The sequence below is a fragment of the Felis catus genome, chromosome B1 (assembly GCF_018350175.1).
Source record: "Felis catus isolate Fca126 chromosome B1, F.catus_Fca126_mat1.0, whole genome shotgun sequence".
In the NCBI taxonomy this organism is placed as follows: Eukaryota; Metazoa; Chordata; class Mammalia; order Carnivora; family Felidae; genus Felis; species Felis catus.
The window spans coordinates 64,899,293-64,926,404 of record NC_058371.1 but is presented as its reverse complement, the minus strand read 5'-3'; the positions used below and the strand labels follow the sequence as shown (position 1 = coordinate 64,926,404).

General features: G+C 37.0%; 1 protein-coding gene across 1 annotated transcript in view; it reads right to left on the bottom strand.

Moving 5' to 3' along the window:
• Positions 1-20,270: 20,270 nt before the first annotated feature.
• Positions 20,271-27,112, bottom strand: part of NAF1 (nuclear assembly factor 1 ribonucleoprotein) — a 42,799-nt gene continuing 35,957 nt past the window's right edge. Inside the window, exons 7-8 of the mRNA XM_003984894.6 lie at positions 24,596-24,698; positions 20,271-21,142 (exon numbers count right to left, since the gene is read on the bottom strand). Of these exons, the coding sequence (XP_003984943.3) occupies positions 20,679-21,142; positions 24,596-24,698 (567 nt within the window). The 3' untranslated portion in view covers positions 20,271-20,678. The remainder of the gene's footprint in view (positions 21,143-24,595; positions 24,699-27,112) is intronic.

Here is a 27,112-nt window from a genome sequence, read left to right as displayed (position 1 = left end):
AAAACATTTTTTCTGCCTGTGTACATCACAATTTGCATACATTAGTAGTTTAGCAAGGAAATAACCTCTTTGGACTTTCTGAGAAGTCGCAGTGTCTGAAGTCACTGGATCTTGACCTTTGAGATCTTCTGCCATTCTACTCCAGCATTTTCAATGTCACTGCTTACAGGTGGCAGTGGGGAGGCTGTGTGTGGGGTGGGGAGGGGAATGTGAAAGGATCAGAAAAAAGACATGGAAGGAGGTGAGGAGGAGAGGAGGATACCTAGATAATAGCATAGAGCATTTCCTTTTTGTTTTCTGATAGCCATTCATTCAAACCCATTAGCCAATAGCTTTTCCATGTCTCTTGAAACTTCCAAACATGAGAGGTTAGCACTTGGAAAGCACCTCTTATTCCCCATCCTCAATTATTAAAATCACTTCCTAAAAAAGAAAATAATATTCAAATGTTATGCACTGAGTTCAATATGAGGGAAGTCTGTCCTACTTTAATCATTGCTAAAGATTGACACTCACCTATATTTCATTTAGTGAAAACTTTCCTCCTGCATTATTTGATAAATCAACAATTTTTTGACAGAAGTTGACAAATCTCACCATTAAGACAATAAATGGGGTTTCCATTGATAGTTTCCTTCATTATGTCTCACACAGTAATAAAAAGAAGAAATATGGGCATTTTATAAAGTGTAATGAAATATTGTTCTTAATATGTATTCAATTAAAGTAACTGGCAAAATGTACTCTTTGTTTTATTTACTTATTCATTCATTCACTCGTTCATTCAAGAAATATTCACTATGGGCTCTATAAGCCTGGTGCCACGTGTCAGAGGAAAACTGGTGCTGGGTGATCATTCTTGCCTATCTGTGGAGTACTCCTCCCTCTTCAGGTTAGATCCTCACTAGAAAAGGGCTTAATGTCTTTCCCTTTGGTTATATTTCCTTAACAAAATTAGGCTCAGGAAGACACAGTTACTTCTTTTCTCTCCCCAAATCTTTGCCATAAGTTGACAATAAATTATTTAGAATTCTCCATCTGTACCTATCACATTCCAGGACATTTCTGTTTGGGGAGAAGAAGCAAGCTTTTCAACAAAACAAGTCCAGTAATACAAGGTTCTAATGCTTCCTTTTCAACCTTCTTTTTAGCCAAGTGGAAAGTTAATCTTTCAAGGGTTGAGAGAATATAACTAGAGAAATTACTCTTTTCATATACAATTTAAGACTACTTCTTCTCCCTCCATTACCTCCTAGCTTTATATTTCCTATCACAATATAACATTCATAATTTATACCATAAGTTACCTCAGAATGAAGTGCTTAAAGTCATTTCATGGCTGAAAAGCTAATACTACCTGGTTAGACTATACAGAAACATTGGCCTACAATTGTTATTTATTCATTTTGGAAAACTCTTAAGCATTTGCTCTGAATTCAGTAAAACTCCTTTATTTTCTAGTGTCTAAAACGTTTCAATTTGTCTAGGAAGAAAAAAAATCCTCATTATGAGGCTATTATCTGTTTCAAGTATTTTTTTATGAATCAGTGACTAAAGAAAGTAACATTTGGGGACATATAGAAAGAACACAGATGGCAACAGGATATGATGATGATATAACCCGACCTCACAGAGACAAAAAAGCATGTCACAACTTGCTCTGTGACACCTGCCACTGGGAAGGAGAGAGTCCTTCCATGGGGAAGTAAAAACCTACATCAATCTGCGTCAAAGATGTTTCTCAGAACACCTCACACTCTGGCATATGTTGTCAGGTCATTGCCATCCTCCATGAGTGTGAGAGTGGACTATAAACGTGATCAGATGAGGTAGGAATGGCCAGTGATACAAGTCTGGTCTTCTGACCTGAGGTGAAGTGAAAATACAATTTCTTAACACAGACTGTGCTTTTAAAATGCTGAGATGGAATCTTGACTTTCTCATGTCCTCATTTTGTCTTTTTTCACTGCAAAAGATATGTGAGGTGGCATCCTGCCTATTGAGTATGCAGATCTGGAGATCATTAAATAAGAAAGAGGACAGCTTTTCATTATTTATTTAGCCAGAACATACAGTACATGAAATCTGTGGGTTGCAGGCAGGGTTTCCATGGAAACTATTCTATATGAAAGAATGCCTGACCAGGTTGGAAGATTTGTTGTTCCCATCACCAGCCATGACAACGTTTGCAAATCCCACCATCTTGACTTTACAAGTAATTTTCATGGTGAATGGACTTTGTCCTCTCAATATTCTGGAAATCTAAGGTCAAGCAAAAGTGAAGCATATGTATTTCAGTGCATTTCTACAGATTTTAATGTGACCTTTCGTTTTGCTTTTGGGTTTTTTCTACCCAAAAGAGCTACAGAGCTGAGTTTGTTTTTCCTTTCTATAATAACTAGAAATTGTGCTTATTTTCACATATTGTAAGTTAAACCCCAGAAATTACTTTTCAAAGGCTCCTTAGGAAATTCCTTGCCTAACTGGATATATATATCCTTATATATGCAATAACCGTACGTGAATCCATTTACTGTTGTTTTCTCAGAGTGACAAATGTTGAATATATTCCTCTAGATATAAAGCTGAAAGACTGATTTGATATTAAACAAATTAATGCATATGAGAATCAAGGGAGGAAGGAATGAGGACCAGCAGAAAAGGAGGAAGTAGAGGGTAAATTTCTTTACTAGAGGTAAATCCAGAGAATTACCTCTAGCATATTAAAAGTTCATTAATTCTCTACTTTAACCATCACTATTTAACCATCACTATTCCCTCCTCATCTCTGAGTAGAAGGAAAAAGTAATATGCGATCCTTACTGTTTTTCTATTTTGTTTTGTTTTGAATGAGGTGTCTGAGGCTTGAGGAACTGAAAGGAGGGAGTTATCACCAACTGAAAGAGTAGAAACTTCCAGTGGAGCAAGCTGGAGTGAAAGTTTAGAACTCAGTTTTGGGCACGTTAAGATGTTCATTAGTCATTTAAGTAAAGATTTCAGGTAGTCTGTGGATTTCGGAGTCTGAGCAAAGTCTAGAAAAGAGATGTTTGTACTTAGAGGACAGAAATGCACTCAGCACAGAGTCCTGTGGCACTCCTACATTGAGTCAGAGCAGTAAAACAAACCCTAAAAAGAGGCTGAGAAAGAGCTGCCTCACAGCATAACCCCAGGGAAGACCATTTGTATGTTTGTCTAATTAAACTGCACGTCTTGGAATTGTGCAATTGGTGGCCCATCTGAGAAAGCATGACCAGTGAGGTAGAATAAACAACAGAGTATGATATTCCAGAAGCCAACTGGAAGAAGCTTCAAAAAGTAGAAAATTATCAAGCATGAAAAGAAGTATCATGAAGGCAGAGATTAGACCATCGAAGTTTGCTTTGTAGAGGGCATTGATGCCTTTGATAGGAGCAGTTTCCATTGATCAGTTGGGGGGGGGGGGGCGCAAAAGCCTGGTTAGAATATACTAAAGAGAAACCAAAAGGAGAGGAATTGGAGATGGGAATTATAGATCATTTTTAAAGTAGATTTTTTTTTTTTTTTTTTTTGCAAAAGAGAACAGAGAAATAGGGCAGTAGCTGGTGAATTGGGCCAAAAAAGAATGATTTCAATTATAGGATGGAAGAAATAACAGAAATAATCTATTGTTATTCCAGCAGGAGATATTATTATTATTTTATTTTCTTATATATTACATGTAATATTATTGTGATATTACTTCCAGTGAGGAAAGATTGGTGACATTAGAGGTGGGAGGGTGAACTGCTACCGTGATGTCTTTAGTAAGAAAATACAGCACACGGGGCGCCTGGGTGGCTCAGTCGGTTAAGCCTCCCACTTCTGCTCAGGTCATGATCTCGCTGTTCGTGAGTTTGAGCCCTGCATCGGGCTCTGCATTGACAGTGCAGAGCCTGCTTAGGATTCTCTCTCTCCCTCTCTCTTTCTGCCCCTCCCTGACTCATGCTTTCTCTCTCTCAAAATAAATAAACTTAAAAAAAAAATACAGTGCACAAATGACGTGGTAGCATTCAAAACAAGCACCAGCTCAAGAAGACAGTAATAGAGTACTGGAACAGATACAGGTTGCTAGATGAACATGGTAATGGGAGTCTGAATACTTTGTGAGGTGTCACAGATCGGGTCCTCTGGTTGGCAAAACTGAGATGAAGTTTGGAATAGTGAGTATGTGTTAGGGATCAAGACTGACGGAAATGAGAGGGAGGAAACAGGATTGGGTGGAAGAAAATTTCAAAGTGCAATGCGTGCCAAATAAGGCTTTAACCAACCCCAGAGAGAGCCCTGAGTTTGTCCCTCGGTGCCTTCATGCCACCCCCATTCACTTGCCCCTGAGCAGACATAGGAAGTGCGCACACATTCTCTGGAAGCGTGCCCTCTTGGGCCCCTGCTAGGTGAAGTGGCGCCTGAAGTAGCTGCTTGCTGTTTGAAGGATAGCTGCTGACAGCTCTCCCAGGAGCTGGGCTGACGGCTCTCCCCGTGAAGGGGGTTGTGGGAAATACATCTCTATGTCCGTTGCACAGAATCCTTTCTCAGAACAAAGAGGAAAGGAAACCGATACTTGGGAGTGAGGCAGGACAGTGAAATTAGGGGTGAGGGCCATGGAGGGCTTGAAGATAGAGCAGAGGTGCGACACAGTCACCCAGGTGAGTGACCAGTGAATGGACTAGGGAAATAGAGTGCATTTCCAGGCAGCTTTCAGAGTCTATTTTAGGCTTAGGAGTTATGAATTTCAAGTGATACCAAACATCCTGGCGGTTTTTTCTCTAATGGCATTCAACTGTGTATGTAGAAGAGTGAGGGAGGCGAGAGAGGAAAAATTGAGAAATCAAACAGTTAATAGGGGGCCAGATCATTGAGGGACTTGCCGGTAATTTCAGGACCTTGTCTTCTTACTCTGAGTAAGAGGAAAAGCCATTTCAGGGTTATTTTAATCCTTTTCATTTTGAAAAATAATACATGTAGGAAATTGTATAGAATGTAAGCGGACAGCCCATGAAATTACCACAAGGTGATCACCCATATAACCCTATCCAGATCAGGAAACTGAGCACGGTCAGCAGTGTCAAAGGCCCACTCCGCCCTCTCCCAATTATTATTCCTTTCTTCACTGTTAGTAGTATTTACTCTCTTAATATTTATGGTAATTACCTTCTTCCTTTTTTAAAAAATAGTTGTGCTATTAAACCTTACAGCTCTAAGAACTAAAGATTAGGTTAGCTAGTTTTTAATTTCTTTGTCTTTTCTTAAACGTAATCATATAATATATGCTTTTTGTGCCTGGCATTTTTGCTCTACATTATGTTTCTGAGATTCATTCATGTTGTTGCATTTGAAAGTTCAGCCAATCATAGGATCAGACTTGGGTTTGGTTTTTAGAAATTGTAAGCCTGCAGCTACAGAAGATAGTTTGATGGAGGGAGTTGTTTTTGGTTTTGTTTCTAAGCTGGTGCTAGAAATATTCAAAATAAATTCCTAAAATTGACACAATACAGCAATAGATATCATCAGTTTTTAGTTGATATTAATAGTCAGATGTTAATAACCTGAAAAGTGTACACAAATTTTAAAAACAATCTATAATTTCTTACTGATTACATCAATTTTTAGCACAACTGATTTACAACTAATTTAAAAAGCAAGCCACATTTCCAACTAATTACTTTAATAAACAAATGTCATGAAGTATTAACCTACAAGTTGTACATGAATGAGATTCCTGGAAATATTGTAGCTTAATTATGTAACTGCTATAATATTCTTGTTATGGAAACTCGAGAGAAATAAGTAAAATTATAAGTGGATGAACAGATAACTGTATCATTGAACTAACCTTGAATTATTTTTGTTTCAAGTCTGTGTTTGTGTGTGTGTGTCTGACCTTTTTTTTTTTAATGTTCATTTATTTTGAGAGACAGAGCACAAGTGGGGGAAGGGTAGAGAGAGAGGGAGAGAGAGAATTCCAAGCAGGCTCCACAATGTCAGCATGGAGTCCGACAGGGATCCTGGATCCCAGGAACCTTGAGATCATGACCTGAGACGAAATCAAGAGTTGAAGGCTTACCCAACTGAGCCACCTAGGCACCCTGTCTTACCTTATATCAAGGGCATATATGGGTATTAAATATATGCTGATAAATTTCTAGCAGAATTTCTCAGCATGAATGTCTTTTTAAATATAAATTTAATAGTTTTATTTTCATCTTGTTATAACCTTTCTTTTTCTGTTCCTCTAATTTTAACTTTCAAAAATCTTGTGGTTTATCACTGCCTTGTGAGGTAGCCTAGAATGGTGATTATAAGCTCAGATCCTAGAATCAGACACTTGTGTCCAATGATTTTGTCATTTCTACCTATAAAAAATTGGATTAAGTCTTTAATCTCTACCTCTTTTTCCTTCTTTACAAAATTATAATAGTATTTCTTATCTCACAAAATTGTGAAGATGAAAGTGTATAAACCATGCAAAATAGTATCCTTTTTCTCAGAGACTAACACCTTAGTCACTCAAACTATAACCTGAGTTATCACAGATGCCCTTCTCAAGCCCACTTCCTAACATTGCAAGTTCTCTCAATTCACATTCCTGGCGTTTCTATCATCCAAAATCAAATCCCCATTTCAACCAGTAATAAGTCTTCATCATCACTCTCCCACACTGCTTTCATCAATAATTTCCTCATCTGCCTCCTTCCATTTTGTCCCTCTAACTTGTTCTCCCAGATATTTCCAAGATATGAAGGAAAAAATGTCACTAACTCGGGTGAAACCATGGGGTGAGGGCTGTCTATTGAGGCCCCCAAAGCTCTCTGGCTTTTCCAGCTTCTGCAATTGGTTTCCTCCATTTCAGCTATACCTTCTACATCCATCACACCCATCTGCCTGGTGGATTCTAGTTGAACTGTTTTACAGTTCCATAGCTTTTCTCAAGCTATCCTTTATTTTTCCTTTCCACATCCCTACCTAAGGTAGAATTGACCCTCTCACCTCTATGTTCCCACCATATTCTGTACAAACATATACTTGTATGATATCACTTAGTACCCTTCTTTGTGTGTTTCCTACAGTTGCACTCTAGGGGTTGTATCCCCAGAATCAAATGGATGACTAATAACAAGCACAAAAGAAATGTTTATGTTTTAAGTTTTTGTTGTTGTTGTTGATTTATTCTTGAGAGAGAGAGAGAGAGAGAGAGAGAGAGAGAGAGAGAGAGCGAGCATGAGCAGGAGAGGGGCAGAGACAGAGGGAGACGCAGAATGCCAAGCAGGCTCCAGGCTCTGAGCTGCCAGCACAGAGCCTGATGCAGGGCTCAAACACACAGACTGCGAGATCATGACCTGAACCCAAGTCAGTCACTCACTCAACCGACTGAGCCACCCAGGCGCCCCAAGAAATGTTTATTAAATAAGTAGATGAACGTTCAGTGGTTTGTAACTCCAATTTAACCCAAAAAACCATTAACCGCAAATTATATGTACTTCCCTATCAGTTGTTACAAGAGATTTATGGATTTGTGCTTGTTTTTTTTTTTTTTTCATATTTTCAAATAAATCTAGTACATGATCTCAAGTGGCTTTCTCCTCCTGAAGCCATTTTACAAAGTAGAGAGAACTTGGAGAGGAAAGCAGATATCTCCTAGAATACTAAGCCTTTTCTTCTTAATATTTAGTTTTAAATTCTCTGGAAACCTTATATATATGTATATCATTCATTATTCTTCACTATCTATGAGGTTAGCTCTCTGAAAGGTGTCTTTATGGATACAGCAGCATATATACAATTATATTGGATGATCAGTATAGAAATCAACCTAAAAAACCCTACAGTAAATTTATCATTGTTTTTTTAAATGATTATTTATTTATTTTGAGAGAGAGAGCTCATGAGTGGGGGGAAGGGGGGACAGAGAGAGACAGAGAGAGTCCCAAGCAGACTCTGTGCTGACAGTGGGGCTTGATCTCATGAACCGTGAGATCATGACCTGAGCTGAAATCAAGAGTTGGACGCTTGACAGACCAAGCTACCTGGGAGCCCTGAACATTTATCTTTCTTAATAAAGAATTTAAGAGTCATATTTCAGTATCATCTAAAGTCTGAATTTTAAGCATATTTTATTATCCTGAGAAAAAGGATCATTAATTTTGCTGTCAAAATGCTGTAATTTCCATATTTGTATTGGTAGGGTATTATCAAAACCAGCTCCAAAAACAAGTGAATTCATTTTCTACTGATCACTCTGAGCCGTTTTTAAATTTTTTTTTTTTTTTTGAGAGAGAGAGAGAGAGGGAGAGAGAGAGAGACTGAGAGACAGACCATGAGCAGGGCAGGGGCAGAGAGACAGGGAGACACAGAATCTGAAGCAGGCTCCAGGCCCTGAGCTGTCAGCACAGAGCACGACACGGGCTCAAACCCACGAGCTGTGAGATCATGACCTGAGCTGAAGTCAGATGCTTAACCTACTGAGTCGTGCAGGCGCCCCCTCTCTGAGCCATTTTTGAGTCTCATCTGTCCTGAAAATCTTTGCCAAAATAGATTTTTGATATCCTGAGAAATACTTTCAAGTTATTAAATAAAAAGAATTATCACTAATGCTTGTAGCGTTCACCTGTAATCAACACATATAAACCACTGTATTCTAGAAACACAAAGGAGAGTCCTACAGGTTATGAAACAGCAGTAAGCATTTGTCAATGTTGCAATTAGCATCTCTTGAATACCTTTTGTGTGCTAAGAGTACAGATGTGATCAAATAGTGCTGGTCCTCGAGGAATTATACTCCAATCAGGGAGATTGATACAATTAGTCACAATAAAATGTCCTGATGTTATGAGATTGTAAGTAGCATACACTGTGAAAACTGAGTCTACTCTTACATTTCACATTGCAGTCACAAAAAGGAAACTTTCTAAATGAGCATTTTGAAAGGGATAATGCTTCTTGACCACACTGGGAACAGCCTTTAAGTGCCCACCGAGTGGGCAGAGAACTATATGTAAAAGCATCTGGATATATGATGACTAAAAATTTATGCAAACTAAAAAAGTGTATCAACCAGCATGACTGAATTCATTGTCGTGAGCAATCTATATTTTCCATTTCTGTAACAAAAATAAATTATGCAGTTATAATAGATCATTATATACCATCTTCCACATCTGCTGTCCTTAGGAGATGGAGATGCCTTAGCTGTTTGTGCCTGAAAGAATGGCCTCATCCTGGCCTAGTCACCATATCTCACTGCAGGAATTTTTCTGGATTATTTTGTGTTCCATCCAGGTCCTTCCCTTTCCTGTTGTTCTTGTGTTTGGGCATTTCCAGTATTTATAGAATGCTCTTAGACTTCGTTAATTTGGTCAAAGTTCACCCTTTGTCACAATATGCCTGAGCTCTGTAAATGGAGATGGACAACTAAATTTGTTAAACAGAATATAGTGCCCCTTTCTGTTAGTGTATGAGTGATTTCCTATCTATAGTTGAAATTATAAAGAAATTCCCCATGGGGCAGAAACATACATGCTAGACATTTTCTAGATGTCTAAGACCATTAAATATTTCCTCTACTCCTGGCTGTAATCATTTGGAAGTTTTTCCTGTACAGCCATTTGAAACCCAATATTGTTTAAGACAATTGTCTAAGTTGAAGTCCACAGATATATTCTTGCAGGTATAAAGATTCTATAAGAATCTAAAAAGAGATTTTCATAGAATGAAATTTAGTAACTCAGTTTCCAAAACTGTGATCCATGAATGTGTTCTCAGGGTACATAACACTTTTTTTTTTTTAATTTTTAAGTTTATTTCTTTATTTTGAGAGAGGGAGGGAGGGAGAGAGGGAGAGAGAGAGAGAGAGAGAGAGAGAGAGAGAGAGAGAGAGAATGAATGAGTGGGGTAGGGGCAGAGAGGGAGAGAGAATTCCAAGCAGGCTCCATGTTGACATAGCACAGAGCCTGACATGGGGCTCGAACTCACAAACTGTTGAGATCATGACCTGAGCCAAAATCAAAAGTCAGATGCCTAACTGCTGAGTCACCTAGGTGCCCCCATATTTTTTTTTATTAAAGGATTTGTTCATTATCAAATGTGAGAAACACTTATTGTACCTGCTACAAAAGGAGAAAGCCTTTGAAAGATTCTCTCCATCCTTTCTTTCTTCAGATATTACTTTAAAAAACAAGATGAAAGGCAAGGACTTTCTCTCCGAGAAAAATGTCCATCTCACAGGTTTTCAGTGGATCCTAGAACACTGGGGAACAAATCTCAAGTCAAGAACCACAAAGTCTACACTAAAGAACAGTTTTTTCCTAACCTAATATACAATATTTTAATAGTTCTTTTGTGCCCCGTGATCTTCTGATAGATTGTCTTCTTAGCAAGACTAGAAATATCTCTGAGAAATGTGCACTACCATGAATTTCTGCCAGCTGTCATTTATGACAGTATTTCCAAAAATGTGTTCTGGAAAGTAATGGTACAGAGATATGTTCTACGAAGAAAAATAAATATGAGAAATAATACACCTTATAGTCCACATATTACATTGAACCATTTGAAATTTCTCTTGTGTAGGGAATTTCATATGGTTCTAACTAACGGTATTTGAATGTGTTAATAAAGTTAATGCCTAGTTACTCCCTTCTGTCCTTAAATATTTGTCTGTTCATAATCTTGCTAAACAGAATTCTTTCGAGGTCATGTTGTTGCCAATAAATATACTACCAATTACACTTGGTCAAAAACCAAACCGACACTAAAGAAAATTAATTACTTGCTTTCAATGAACCAGCTACTCCCACAGCTTGCGTAACCCAGTTTGACAGTCCCAAATCCTATTTAAGATGAAACACTGCATGACGCCTAGTCAAACAGACATTTGCAAGAGCAGTGAGATGCAGGAGAGCAAATGCTTTCCAGCACTCCTGTATGTCATGGAAGCACACGATCAACAGTGTAAAAAGCTGCAATAACAGGTTCTGCAGTATAGTGACTATTGATACTGAGAACATTTGAGAAGTTAATCTCTATCATCTAAACATCACAGACCACCATCATCTGTTTATCACATTATAGTAGGGATTATATGCTAATAGATTCTATTCTTTTGTATTTGTTACATTTTGTTACTATTTGGGTCATATCTCTCATTAGAAACAATGTTTATAGACCATATATCCTCAATATACATAAAAAGCTTTTACCACATAAGGTCAGTTTCTTCTTTTTTTAATGTTTATTTTTGAGAGAGAGAAAGAGACCATGCGCATGCACAAGCAGGGGAGGGCAAGAGAGTCGGGGACAGAGGATCTGAAGAAGGCTCTGTGCTGACAGCAGAGAGCCCAATGTGGGGCTCAAACTCATGAACTACAAGATCATGACCTGAGCCAAAGTTGGACTGAGCCACCCAAGCACCCCAAGGTCAGTTTGTTCTGTTTGAGGGATGGTGTAATGCAACTAACTATAAAATAAACTAATGGACTATTTATTCCCATTTTAGCGAACCTGTAAGTAGAAACAAAAGGAACTAAACTAAAATATGCATAATAATCAGGCTTTTACGTACTAGCCTTCAAATATATGTATATATACACACATAAGTATATATTAAAAAGTGTATATATGTATATATACATATATATAATGTGCATAAGAATTTTTTACACTTTTCTTCATTGGCTATTTTCATTATTTTACCATTTGATACACTAATTTGTCCCTTGTTTCCAGGACGCTAAGTGACTGTACATGTCTAATCCATCAATGATAACAATTTAGGTAGAGAATGCACACAGAGTCAAAAATGAGATGCAGCTTCATTGTTGCAAGTAGCTCAAAACAAGTACTTTTGTCTGATAGAAGATATGAGGAAGATATTTCTCAACTTTAACTTCAGGTACACTATAGTAATTGTTTCCTTGGTTTTCCAGAACATAATTGCTACATAAATTTAGGATCAGATGAAGCCTCAGAGTGAGAAGCAGAAAAAAGCTTTTGGAATTCTGGCAATTTATCTGCAGTAAGAGATACGTGTGTGTGTGTGTGTGTGTGTGTGTGTGTGTGTGTGTGTTAAACCTAAATGTGTTAAATCATAAATAGTGTAGAATGTATTAAATCATAAATAATGTGGCTGCAACATTACCTGACAATGAGTTCTCATAAATAATTCTATTTTTATCTGGTTTGCATTCTATTAAAAATATCTTCTTTTTATACTGATACCTGGGAGCTTATTGTCATTGGTATCAAATATGCAATGTCAAAACAAAGGTATTGTGAATGTACTACAACGTGAACACACAAATTGATTTTACAAAAATAATCTAGTTTAAATTTGTAAATTTTATTTTTTAAAAAGGAGCTAGCATTTAATAATATACTAATTTATTTTCCCTAGTACTTAATTGTAGGTACATGACTATTTATTTTCAAAAATTCTAAATACCCTGAACATAGGAAGACAGTATCCTAAGTAAAAACTTTTCTCAAGCCTACCTCAAGTACCCTAGCCAAACAGACTGGGAATGGGTGAGCAGACCCGTAAGTAATTATTGCTCTTCCCCTGACTGAATGTCCTGACTTGTGTCACGCAGAAGGGAGAGAGGATCATCTTTTTCTGCAACAAAAATATTTTAATGACAAGACACTGTATAAAAGAACTGGTAGAAAGCATTGAAAGCACTTATAATTTTTGATGTAATTTTTATAAAACTGAATGCAAACACTAACATTATTGTTCAAATAGAACATATAAAAATGATGTATTATGTGTGAGACTGTCTCCTCCCAAATTATGATTGTTATCTTAAGAAACATTGCCCTTAAAAAGGACACACTAAGATTTTTAGCACTTAAAATGCCACTTCTATTGATTAGTTTAAAATTACAGTAGACTAGAACTCAGATTCTACTCATTTCTTATTCATCAAATGTTCTAGATTTTTTAATGTACTTACTGTTTACCAACTCTAAGCAAGTAAAAGAAAATGTAGCACAAAAAGTAGTGGGGGTGGAAGGCAGGGAAGAATAAATCAGAATGTGAGTGGGAAGAGGGAAAAAGAAGAGAAAGCCTTCTATATTCATTACCCCAAAACAAGGAGAGCTGGGCACACAGGCCCCCTGCCATTGCTTATTCCTTTCATCTCCCCTACAACCAACTGGTATTGATAATTAAATCTACTAATCATTTAGCTACACAAAAGAGATGGCTACATTTTGGTATTTAACATTACAACTTAACTACATGGCTTTTAAGAATGTTTTTTGGTAGGTCCTAAAACTACACATTTTATTCCAGGTCTTCATTAGACAGACAGTCTCAACCCAGTTCTTTCAACACCTATTTCTATTACATAGACAGGTCATCCAGTTACCACCGTGAACTTCACTATCTTTTCTGTGACAAAAAAAAAAAAAAAAAAAAAAAAAAAAAGGAAGAGGAGAGACAGTTATTCATCTTAGTAAAACAGATTAGCTTAGGCAATCATTTTAATTTTACTGTATTTATAACTGCAGACATGCAAAGGCATTATACACATTCAATCATGTGAATGCCCACCTCTTATAGGAAAAGGCGAATATAAAGAATTCTCTATTTGAGGTGAGAAACTGTGAGTATAGCTCTTTACGTATTCACCTTTATACCAGCTAGTAGTTTGAAGTGTGGACTACAGAATTTTAAAAGCACTGTAAGATCAAGGTGGAGATGATGAAAATGCTAGTATTTTTCTTCTACATAAAAGAGATGATGGGCGGGTGGGCGGGGGGCGCCTGGGTGGTTCAGTCAGTTGGGCAACCAACTTCACTCCTCAGGTCATGATCTCGAAGATCGTGAGTTCGAGCCCCACATCAGGCTCTGTGCTGACAGCTCAGAGCCTGGAGCCTGCTTCGGCTTCTGTGTCTCCCTCTCTCTCTCTCTGCCCCTTCCCCACTCATGTTCTCTCTCTCTCCTTCAAGAGTACATAAACATTAAAAAAGGAAAATTAAAAAAAAATAAAAAAAGACATGATGATGGGTTTCTGCTCTTAAATTCCAAAGACAGATGTACTTGGCAAAAATAACAGCTCTGAGGGGGCACCTGGGCAGCTTAGTTGGTTAAGTATCCGATTCTTGATTTCGGCTGAGGTCATGATCTCATGGTCCATGAGTGTGAGCCTCATGTCTGGCTCTGAGCTAACAGTGCTAATCCCTGCTTGGGATTCTCTCTCAAAATAAAATAAAAACTAAAACAAACAAAAACAACAACAAACAAAAACTCTGAGAACTGAGTGAAATGCTACAAATATAACTTGTTATATGATTTTATAAAACTTAATTGACTTTATTTCTCTCTTCTTTCCTATCAACCCTCACATCTTCACCTCTCCTCCCAAAAGTGCTCCTTGAAGTTCCAAATGGTCAAGGAGTTGGGACTTTATATATTTACTCAGAAATCTATAAATACTAAGAATAAACTCTGAAATTAATCACCCAGTAGTAGCTGTTAAAATTAGTTTCCTGGGGGAATTCTGGGGAAGATGGCAGAGTCGAAAGACCCTGCTACTGCCTCAACCCACATATGCAACTAGATTAACACTCACATCGGCGTAAATAAACCAGAAAATGACCCAAAAACTGGCAGAACAAACTCCACAACTAAATGTGGAGGAGGGTAGGAAGGGTAGAGATGCTGTTGGGAGAACTAAATGGACTCACAGGACTGTCTGCAGGAATGAGGGATGCAGTGAGCATGGAGAGGGGACAGACTCCCACACAGGGGAGCCCCCTGTGAGAAGCCAAATTCCTGTAAAATTTGGTTTCCAAAACCAGAGGGGCTGAATTTCATGAGTGCTTACCACTAGTGGAACTTAAACTCGGAGTTTTTAAAAAATCAATGGGTTCAGCTGCAGAACTGGTGGATGAGAGGAAACTGAGTCCCCTGCCTTAAAGACACAGCACAGCAAGCAGCTCGTAGAGATACAGCACGGAAGCAGTTTCAAAGGCACCTGGGGTACAAGGGAAGGAAAGTTACTTACTAATCTCAGAACACGCCTCAGAGGGGCAGTAATTGCTGGGCAACTCTTCCAGGAACAAGGGAACTGGCAGGTGCCATTCCCTGCCCCTCCTTCCCTGTCCCAATCCCTACCCCAGCATGTCCTCTAGCATTAACATCCTGCCATCTAAGGGACTCGCTGCCTAAGTTTTCTAGCACCGCTGCCCTGCCCCCTTACACTGTGCTTCTGCCAATCCACCCCTCCAGACAGCCCACCTGAGTAAGGGTGCTGCAGGGCCCCTCCTGCAAAGGACTAGGGGTGGGCCAAGATTACTAAGACTACTGCCCTGCTGCCCTCACCCCACATGCTGTGCTTTGACGGAACTGCCACCTCTAATGCGCTCTTGGCCAGAGCCCATGGTGGTGCCACAACCCTGATAGTATGCAAGCAGCCCCTACACTGGTCAGCACCACTTTGCGGGGGGGAGGGGGGGGTCAGGAGCGGAACCCTGGAGGCAGAGGGGGAGATAACCACACATACCAGTCAGGAGGCCCCACAGAGGGCTGGAGGCAGACAACTCATCTGACTACAGGCCCCACCCACCAGCAAAAGCTTCTCAAACAAAGGGAAAAGCCCCCTGTAATTTGGTGTTACTGCATTCCGGCAAACACCTGGTCTGACTCAATTCAAGCCAAGACAGCCCCAGACTGGCCCACTAACACCACAGGGACCTAACCCGACCCACAACAGCAAAGAAACCCATTTTAGACAATTGGACTGAAGGAAGGAGCAGCTCAGCCACAACAGCAAGGCACACACATCAGATATAGAAGACACCCTTTGAAGCACCAGGTTCTGGTGAACAAGAAACACTGTACGTCAGGGCACTGCAAGACCTCTTCTTCATAAGGCCATTACTTTTAAGTGCAGGAGATACAGCTGTCTTTCCTAACACACAGAAACAGACACAGAGAGTAGGATAAATAAGGAGACAGAAGAATATGACCCAAATGAAAGAACAGGACAAAATCAGAGCAAGAGACCTAAGCAAAACAGAGGTATAGACAATTCAAAATGATGATCATAAAGATACTGACTGAACTTTGGAGGGTATCAGTGAGACCCTTAAAAATGAGACAAAAAAGAAACAGAGTGAACACAATAAATGAAATTAAAAACACACTAGAAATTAATATATGGTAGAGGAGATGAAGCAGAACAAATTAGTGGCCTGAAGCACATGGTAATGTAAAGAAATCAAGTTGAGTAGATGAGAGGAAAAAAATATATTCAAAATGAGAACAGACTTAGGGAACTCAATGACACCATCAAATTTTAATAATATCCACATTATAGGAATTCCAAAAGAAGAGAAATTTGAAGACATAATATTATTTGAAGACATAATAACTGAAAACTTCCCAAATCTGGGGATGGAAACAGAAATCCAGATCCAAGAGGGACCAGAGGGCCCCCCCCCCAAAATAAACAACCAAAGAGGTCTATTCCAAGACACATGGCAAGAGTAGAGACAGGGAATTTTAAAAGCAGCAATAGATGGGGCACCTAGGTGGCTCAGTCAGTTAAGTGTCCGACTGTTGATCTCAGCTCAGGTCTTGATCTCAAGGCTGTTGAGGAGTTCAAGCGCCGTGTTGGGTTCCACACTTGGCACAGAGCCTTTGTTTTTTTATGAAGTTTATATTATTTTTGAGAGAGACAGAGACAGTGTAAGTGCAGGAGGGGCAGGGAGGGAGACAGTGGAGCTCAAACCCATGAAACCATGAGCTCATGACCCAAGCTGAAACCAAGAGTCAGACTCATAACAGACTGAGCCACCCACAAACCCCTGGAGCCTATTTTTAAACAAACAAAGAAACAAACAAACAAATATAGCAAAAGAAAAGAAAGCAGTTACATACAAGGGAAACCTGATAAGGCTTTAAGCTGATTTTCAGCAGAAACTTTGCAGGTAGCAAAGGAGTGGCATAATACATGCAAAGTGCTGAAAGGGAAAAATCTGCAGCTAAGAATATTCTACTCAGCAAGGCTATCAATCAGAATAGAAAGAAAGATAGAGGTGCACTGGGTGGCTCAGTCAGTTGAGCGTCTGTCCAACTTCGGCTCAAGTCACCATCTCCCAATTCACGAGTTACAGCCTCGTGTCAGGCTCTTGTGCTGACAACTCAGAGCCCAGAGCCTGCTTCAGATTCTGTGTCTCCACGCTCTCTGTGCCTGTCCCCTGTTCGAGCTCTCTCTCTCAAAAATAAATATTAAACATTTCTTTTTAAAAAAAAGGAAAGAGAGCTTCCCAAACAAAAGTTCAAGGAATTCATGACCAGTAAACCAGCCCTACAAGAAACGTTAAAGGGAACTCTCTGAGTGGAAAGGAAAGACCATAAGCAAGAGTAAGTAAAATAGGAAGCACAAAGGCAGTAAAAATAGGTAAATCTGTAAAAATCAGTCAAGGGACTCACAAATAAAAGGATGTACAGTCCATATACCTAAAATATGGGGAGAAGAGAAGTAAAAAATGGGTTCAAACTTAAGTGATCATCAATTTAATATAGACTGCTATATACAGAAGATGTTATATACAAACCAAACGGTAACCAAAAATCAAAAAACAGGAAAATATACATAATATAAAGACAAAGGAATGCAAGTGTATCATTAAAGAAAGCCAACTAATCTTGAAAGAAGAGAGCAAGAAAAGAACCGAAAAAAACTACAAAAATAACCATAAAACAAGTAACAAATGACAATCAAAACACACCTATCAATAATTACTTTGATTGTAAACGGACTACACACACCAATCAAAAGACATAGGGTGATGGAATGGTTAAAAAAAACATGACCCATACATATGCTGCCTAAAAGAGCTGCATTTCACATGTAAAGACACGTAAACTGAGAATGAAGGGATGGACTAGCATTAATCATGCAAATAGAAGTAAAAAAGCAAGCCAGGGTAACATCCAAAAGAGGTATCAATTGTAAATATTTATGCACCCAAATACTTAAAGCAATTAGTAATAAAGTAATTGGTAGTAATAAAATAATAGTAGGGGACTTTAACACCTCACTTACATCAATGGATAGAGTATCCAAACAGAAAATCAATAAATAGTGACTCTGAATGACACACTAGGCCAGATGGACTTAACAGATATATTCAGAACATTCCATCCTTAATACACATTCTTTTCAAATACACATGGAAAATTCTCCAGAACAGATCACACGAGGCAACAAAACAACTGCAGGTAAGAACGCAAACTGGTGCAGTCACTGTAGGAAACAGTATGGAGGTTCCTCAAAAAATTCAAAATAGAACTACCCTATAATCCAGTAATTGCACTATTGGGTATTTGTTCAAAGAATACAAAAACATGAATTTGAAAGGACACCCGCACCTCCACATCTACAGCAGTATTACTTACAATAGCCAAATTATGGAAGCAGTCTAAGTGTCCATCCATAGATGAATGGATAAAGATGTGATATACATATTTCATATATACACAATGGACTATTAATCAGCCACAAAAAAGAATGAAATCTTGTCATTTGCAAAAACGTGGAGCTATAGAGAGTATAATGCTAAGTGAAATAATTCATACCATATGATTCACTCATATGTGGAATTTAAGAAAACAAAGGGGGGGGGGGAAGGAGAGAAAGACAAACCAAGAAACGGACTCAAATACAGAGAATAAACTGATGGGTTGCCAGAGGGAAGGCGGATGGGAGTATGGGGGAAATAGGGGATGGGGATTAAAGAGTACACTTAACTATGAGCACTGAGTAATGTACAGAATTGCTGAATCACTCTATTGCACACCTGAAACTAATCAAACACCGTACTGTTAACTATCTGGGAATTAAAATTAAAAACTTAATAAAATATTAAAGCAATAAACAGAACATTGGGAAAGCAGAAGACACACACACACACACACACACACACGATTTCCTAGGTCTCATCTTAGATCTACTGAATTGGAATCTGGGGATAAAATCCAAGAATGTGCACTTTTAATAAGCTATCCCAACCTTAGGTGATTATTACATGTGATTTCTAGACACCCTGAAGTTTCAAAATCCCTCATGTATGAAGAAGCAAGTTGGATATTAAGTATTTCAGTTAGCAACTTAATCGAAGGCAGATACCAAATGGTATCATTCAGTTCTATGTTTCTTCAGAAAATAAATACCTAAAGTCAGATACCAGTACTTTAGGTACAGAGGTTCAAAGAATGCTTTTTATGCCTTGGTGATTCTAACGACTTGATTTACTGTAATGAATGGTAACATCTTACTCTTTCCATTCTTAGAGAAATTTTTTTTTCAGTGCTTCCAGATACAATCTCAATTAATTCTAACAATGTCCTATGAACTAATCTATGACAGTTAACTCCTAAAGAGAAGCTACAAACACATTTCAAGAAAGAAAAATGAAGTACAACACATGATAAAGTCAATGTACGCCAAAGCCAGGGCTTCTCAGTTGGGCCCCCGGAACCTTGCAAAGAGTCTCCTCAGCCTTCAGGGATGTGAAGAGGGGCCTGGGTGCAACCACAGTCCACGGGGTTGTGATGAATGGTCTCCAAATTACCCCAATGTGCATACAAATATTATTTTCTAAGAGTTTCAAGGAATAAAAGGTCGGGAAACAACAATTTAGTAGAAACTGATGTGAGAATCAGTAAAACTAGGCCCACTGGGTAATCTTAATTAAAACTTGGAATCCTTAGGTTCCTCATTGTTTGTTAAATAAGGACTAGTTTAAACTACTTCTAAGGCCTCTTCTATTTCTAAAATTCTGTAATTTTCCTTGCATTTACATTTCATCATGTAAAAGAATACTCAGGAGTAATTTAATTAAAAGCTCTAAATTCAGTCAGTCATTCCATAAATACTTATGAAGCACTAATCTGCAGCAGGCACGTGAGAATCTGAGAAACAGATACAGAAGACATAGTGTCCTAATATGGGGTTACATATATTTTATTGTGAATAAGTAACATACTTTATCATGAATAGTCCTTCTGTTCCCTTAATTAAATAGTAAAATCTACTGCATAATGCCTCAGTAATGGAAATCTGCATAGATAATGAAAAGTTTGCCTATGCATCATTAATGAATGTTAACTTTAATTATAGTCAGAACTTCTACCAATATTGAAGGCTTTATTTCTCTGTACCTTCACTTATTTGAAAAAAAAAAATTAAAGAACATTAAAAATTACTGGTAAATTGCATTTACAATCAAAATCAATTTGCAAAGCATACATTTGTAAAAATAGTTTATTTTAAAGACTCTCAATAGGATTTCAGCATCTTATTTTCAGATATATCAAGAAGACAATGTGTTCAATATACTTTAACCCATGATGAAAGTTGCTCCAGATCTATTAGACCTATATACACTATTTAATTGAGCAGAAATAGGGAAAGCATGGATTCAAAGTTTTAATTAAATATTACATAATTGGATATCCCCCTCCACAAAAGTGAAATTTTCATAATGATACAATTTCACAAAGGTTACAAATATATATCAAGTCACGACTGAAGGAATCATTTAGTATTTTACAGTGTTAAAAATCTAGCTCCATAATTGCTTTCTTTAAAAAAAAAAAAAAAAATCCTTCCCATATAAAAAGTCTACATTTCTCCAGAAATGTATACATTCCCCTAGTAGTAGGATCCAAAGTGAGAAGAATTACTATCTCCAGAAGAAGGAGGTGGAGGCAGCGGGGGAGGGGGTGGGGGGATGGAGTATGGTAAGGGAATTAATGGATGAGGTGCCATGTTTGGTGTAGCCCAACCCAGGTTTACAGATGCAGGCGGTGGAGGTGGTGGCAGTGGTGGCAGAGGAGGAGGGAGTGAAAAATTATGCATGTCAAACACCGGCGGAGGAAAAGGATACTGTGGCATGATAGTATTATCTGGTCTCTGAGGTGGAAATCCTGAAGTCTCCTGAAACACCATCTGTTCTGAGTTATAAAACTGTGGCGATGGAGGCCTGCCATGGCAAGGTCGAGGATATCTACCCCGGGAAAATCCTCGTGTGAATTCTCTGTTGCGATATCCTTTTGAGTGCTCTGAAGCAGAGCTATGAGCATTCCAATTCTGATGTACTTCTGAAAAGTTTTCACCTATGAGTGAGGAAGAATGCATTAAAAACAAAATTAAAATGAATTTTAATACATCAAAAAACACAGTATAAAATTTCAGTAATGCCTTTTCTTTAACTTCCAGGATATCTTATGGTAGCTAAAAAAGCCTAAGTCTTAAGGTTATAAACTTTAAATGAATCCACAAGGCCAGAGGATGAGGAAGGGCAACAACAGATGTTTCATAAGAAACCACGGAGGACACATGGAAGTGGCACAACATTTCCAAGGCTGAAAGAAAACTCAGTGTAGGATTCTATACTAAATGAAAATATCCTGAGGAAAACAGAAACCAAAGACATTCTACAATAAAGAAAAACTAATTTATCTCCAGCAGACCTATCCTGCCTGACAGAATGACTAAAGCAAGTTTTGTAAACAGAAACAATAAAAAACTTGAAACATGAGAAAGGAGGAAAGAACACAACAAAAATGAGTAAATACAATAAAGTGTCCTTCTCTGAGTTTTCTAAATTATGTTTGAGGTTGAAGCAAATATTATAAGAGTTTTGTGATTCTAATTGTATATATATGAAGTATTTAATGCAAATTATATTATAAACTAGAGAATAATAAAGGGACATAAAGAGGTAGGGTTTCTAAACTGCACACAAACTGGTAAAACAATGACATCAGTAGGTTGTGATAAGTAATGTATGTACAATTTAATACCTACAGCAACCACTGAAAAAGTTATACAAAGAGACACATTCAAAAACACTACAGACAAATCAAAATGGAATTTAAAAAAAAGTTACAGTACCCACGGGCAGGCAGAAAAAATAAAACAGAGAAATGAAATCCAGAGAGAATAAACAGGAAAGGGCAGACTTGAGCCCCAACATATCAAAAATTACATTAAACACAAATGGACTACATACATCAATTAAAACAGATGGACATGCTTGGCAGAGTAGATTAAAGAACATGAACACAAGTCTACAAGAAACTCACTTCAAAGGATATAGTTAGGTTGAAAGTAAAAGGATAAAGATACATCGAAAGAAAGAAGTAACTACATTAATATCAGAAAAAGTAGGTTTCAGAATAAAGAAAATCACCAGAGAAAGAGGGAGACAAGTGAATTCAACAACATATGTAGAGAATTATACACCATGACCACGTCTGGTTTACTCCCTGGATGCAAAGGCTGGTTCAATATTCTAAAACCAGTGTAATCTACCTCATTAACAGACTAATGACAAAAAATTGTATCATGTTATCAATGCAGAAAAAGTACTGTCAAAATTTAATACTCTTCAGTCATAATTTTTTTAAAGCTACAAAAAACAGGAACAAATGGAAACTTCTCCTTAACTTGATAAAAACAGATGCTGTTCTTGAAAACCCTATACCTAACATTATACTTAATGATGAAAGACAGTGTTTTCTCTTATGATCAAGAACAAGCCACATGTATTCAACAGTGCCAGAGAGCTACTAAGGGAGACCAAAAAACAAAAACAAAAACAAATACAGTTTGAAAAACAAAAAAGGAATACTGTCCCTATTTGCAACTGATGTAATTGGCTAAGTAGAAAATCTCAAACAAAAAACTCCTAGAACTACTGAGTTCTGCAAGGTCACAAGACAGAAGCTAAACATACATATGTTATTTTTTTTCTACATTCTAGCAACAAACACATAGACACTGGCATTAGCGATGCAAAACCATTTACAATGAATTGAAAATGAAATACTTAAGTGTATACTAACAAAAAAAAGTACAGGATTTATATTCTAAACACCACAAAATTCTGCTAGAAAAAAACAAAGAAGATCTAAATTAATAGAGATATATACATGTTTGTGCAATGGACGACTCAATACATACAGTTAACATATTAATTATCTCCAAACCAATAAACAGGTTTAAAACAATTCCCATAAAAATCCTAGCAAGACTTTTTGTCAATATAGAGATTATTAAAAATGCACATGGAAAAGCAAAGCAACTAGAATAGCTAAAATAACTTGGAAAACTGTTAGAAGAAAAAATAAGAGAAAAATCTTTTGGAATATATGTCTGGACAAGAAATCCTCAGACTCCACAAAAGAAAGTCAATTATATATTAGGGATTCATCAAAATTAAAAATTTTTGTTCCTCAAATGGCTCTCTTGAGAGGATAAAAATACAAGCTACAGGCTGGAACAAATTATGTACAAGCTCCCACAACTCAAGAGTAAAAAAAGCAGAAATACAGTTACAAAATGGGCAAAAGACATGAACAAATACATCACCGAAGAAGATTTACAGATAGCAAATAAGGACATGGAAAGATGTTCAAAATACTTAGCCATTAGGAAAATGCAAGTTAAAAACACAATTAGATTATCACTACACACTTATGAGAATGGCTAAAATAAAAAATGGTGGCAAAACTAAATGCTGGTGAGAATGCAGACAAACTGAGTCACTCATACACTGGTGATGGGAATCCAACTATCATATAATCCAGCAATTGTACTCCTAGACATTTATCCCAGAGAAATGAAAACTTGTGTTCACACAAATACCTGTACACAAATGTATAAAACAACTTTATTCCTATAACCCAAAATTATTAACAACCCAGATGCCTTGCATGACTGTTAAACAACCTATAGTATATTCATACCATGGAATACTACTTTGAAATGAAAAGAAACAAATTTGACAAATAAAACAATCTGGATGAATCTCTGGGAAATTATGCTAAGTGACAAAAACCAATCCCTAAAGGTAACATATTGTATGGCTCCGTTTATATAACCATTCTTGACATGACAAAATATATTACAGAAATGCAGAAAAGACAAGTGATTGCCAAGAGTTAAGAAGGTGGGAGGGAGGGAAGTGGGAGTGACTATAAAAAAGGCAACATGAGGGGTGGTGGAAATATTCTGAATCTTGATTGTACCAATGTCAATATCCTGGAGGTTGTGATATTGTACTGTATAGTTTTACAAGATGTTACCATGTCAGGAAACTGGGTAACAGGCATGCCAGAAATCTCTATTATTTCTTCCCACTGCATGTAAACCTATAAAAAGTTTAGTTTTAAAAAAGGGAAAAGGAAACAGGAAAGCTATAATGAAAGAAAATGCATGTTAAAAAATAAAATACCTTGATTTAGATATTAAGTACTATATCATTTAATTCTAAACATGAAAGCAGAGGTTACTTAAGAAAAAAATGCCTATACGCACAACTGACTCACAAGCTTTTATCTATCCCTAGAAGCCATTTTTACGTCCTTACGCTTAAAAAACTAAGGTTGAATACTCCTCATGGCTCTCTTCCATCACATTTCACGCCATGTAATGCCTCCAATGTTAGATGGATACCAGGAGGTAAAAAGAGAATTCAGAGGTTTCTTTCAGTTTTATTAGTAATGAACTTAACATAAACATAAATGAAGATTAAAAAATCACTGTATATTGCATTTACTCACTTGATTCATTAGACTCAGACTTGAATTTTTTCCGGCCTTGAATCTGAGATTTTTTCCTCTGTTTGGCTTCTTTTTCCTTTTCATCATCACTGAAATCTAAGGCCTTGCAGAGGAAAATATATAGATTACGTCACATGGATTTACCAATTCATTGGTACATACTTGGAAGTGAGAAAAAGCCTATTATTTAACACTGACCCCAAATAATAAAAGAATGTTACTCTTTTTGATAATATTTTCTAGCAATATCTGAATTAACTCTTAATTAACACAGGCCAGAGTACTCAAGCCTTTTTATCTTTTAATTTCTAGAAAGTTTCAGATAGGTAACTTCTTTTCTCCCAGATTGGTAACTTTAAAATGCCAAACTTTAACAACCTTCAGATACAGATATTCCTTAGCTAGAAGACTGACCTCAAGTTTAAGAGTCAATATTCATCATAATGCCAGCTACCAAACAATGCTAAAGGGAAGGAATAGTTAGGAATAAGCAAATTACATAAATTATCAGATCTAATATAAAAAATATTCAAAAATTTATATATACCCATTATATGCTAGGTACTGTTCTAAACACTTTATAGGTATTAATAATCTTAGTTAATAATTATCTTTTAATAATATAATGTCAGGTATATTAAGGGTTATAAATAAATAATAAGGCACAATATGGGCAGAAAAATCACTGCGGATGCTATTTAGATTGGACTGCAGGGAAAGGCTTATTAGATAAGCAGATACATGATGATCCGACTTCCAAGAGGAAATCATTTTAAATTACAAATGGGAAGAGTCAGTCTTATTTACAAGAGTAAGAATTGAGATTCACTGTTCTAGCCCAAATACCAAAGCTTAAAAGCTATATTTATTATGACTTCTTAGAATAATTTTATTATTCTATTAATATCAAAAAACAGATATGTTTTACTTACACAGGTTCACTGTGTATGCATGTATATACATTAAGAGAAATAAAATGTATATGAAAGTTTTTTTATGAGACTTTCAGTATAGCCTTGCTGAAATATATTCTAGATCAAATTTTCCAAGAACCAAGAGTCCATATACCTCAGAATCTATAATCAAATTCGAAAATACCAACGTTAGTACCTTCAAATACATGACATTTTATTGCTGATCTCAAAGTGCTAAGATTTTTAAGCTCATGTTAAATCTAATATCTGCCAAACGCTAGGAAAGTATTGAGATCAGATGGAAAACACTGTTTTCCCTGAAGCTGTTCAAATGAGATTAAAAAGCCAATGAACAAGTGCTATGACTCAGTGCTATGTGAGTATAGGACTGAAGAAAGGAAAAAAAAAAAAGGGCAAGGGAGATGTTTGTTATGAAACTCAAGATAAATCTCTAATGAATTAGCAGTGAAAATAAAGGAAAGAGAAATTTCAAGGAGAATATGTGAGAATATGTGCAAAGGCATGGTATATTTGAGACATGAAATTGGTTCTGTAAGGCAAAGTGAAAGCTGCTTATATAGAGAAATCAGATGATGAAACTGGAGAATAAAGAACCTTATGAGCCAGTCATTGGGCGTGTCCTAAGAGCAGGAGGCTGGTATTAAAGGATTTTAATTGGCATTGGTTTATTTTAGAGAGTGCTTTAGGTAATAATTTTGCTATCATCTCCTAAGGTCAGAAAAAAATTCACTGTTTCTTGTATACACATTAATTGAAATTTATACTCAAATACCTTACTTCAACTACAAACTACATATTCACATATCAGAAATGAATATGGAAATGAAGTACATTCCTTATACATAATCTATGATTAATGTCAGGCAATAATTCTATACTACAAAATTTCATCATAATAAACTTTAAATCTCAAGAAGTTTTCTCTTATTACAGAAATAAGGGACAGTCAACTACTTCAAACTACTTCAAACAACAACAAACAAAAACAAACAACAAACAAAAAAAACCCAAAAAACCCCATGAGGTATGCTGGGTTTTCATTTTAAAATTAACCTAGTCATGCCAATTTTATAAACAGTTAACATTACCATAATTAGCAAGTTCAAAGCTTAGGTCTAAAACAACAGGGATGTATTAGAATATCTGCATTTCACAAGAAATATGTTAAGACCTTTGTGAATTTTCTCAAATACTTTTTTTTATTTTTAACGTTTATTTTTGAGAGAGAGAGAGACAGAGCATGAACGGGGGAGGGGCAGAGAGAGAGGGAGACCCAGAATCTGAAGCAGGCTCCAGGCTCTGAGCTATCAGCCCAGAGCCCGACACGGGGCTCGAACTCACGGACCACGAGATCGTGACCTGATTTGAAGTCGGACACTTAACCGACTGAGCCACCCAGGCACCCCTTAAATACTTTAAAAACATACAATTTCAGTATGAAGATACCCTAAAAATAACTAAGAACACTAAGTGAACCTCAGAGCCTTAACAGAAATCACATGTATACCTAACATAAATTAGAAAACATAATCCCATGGTAATGTGGAATTAAACTAGGATCACTCACTGGTTAAGTGACTCT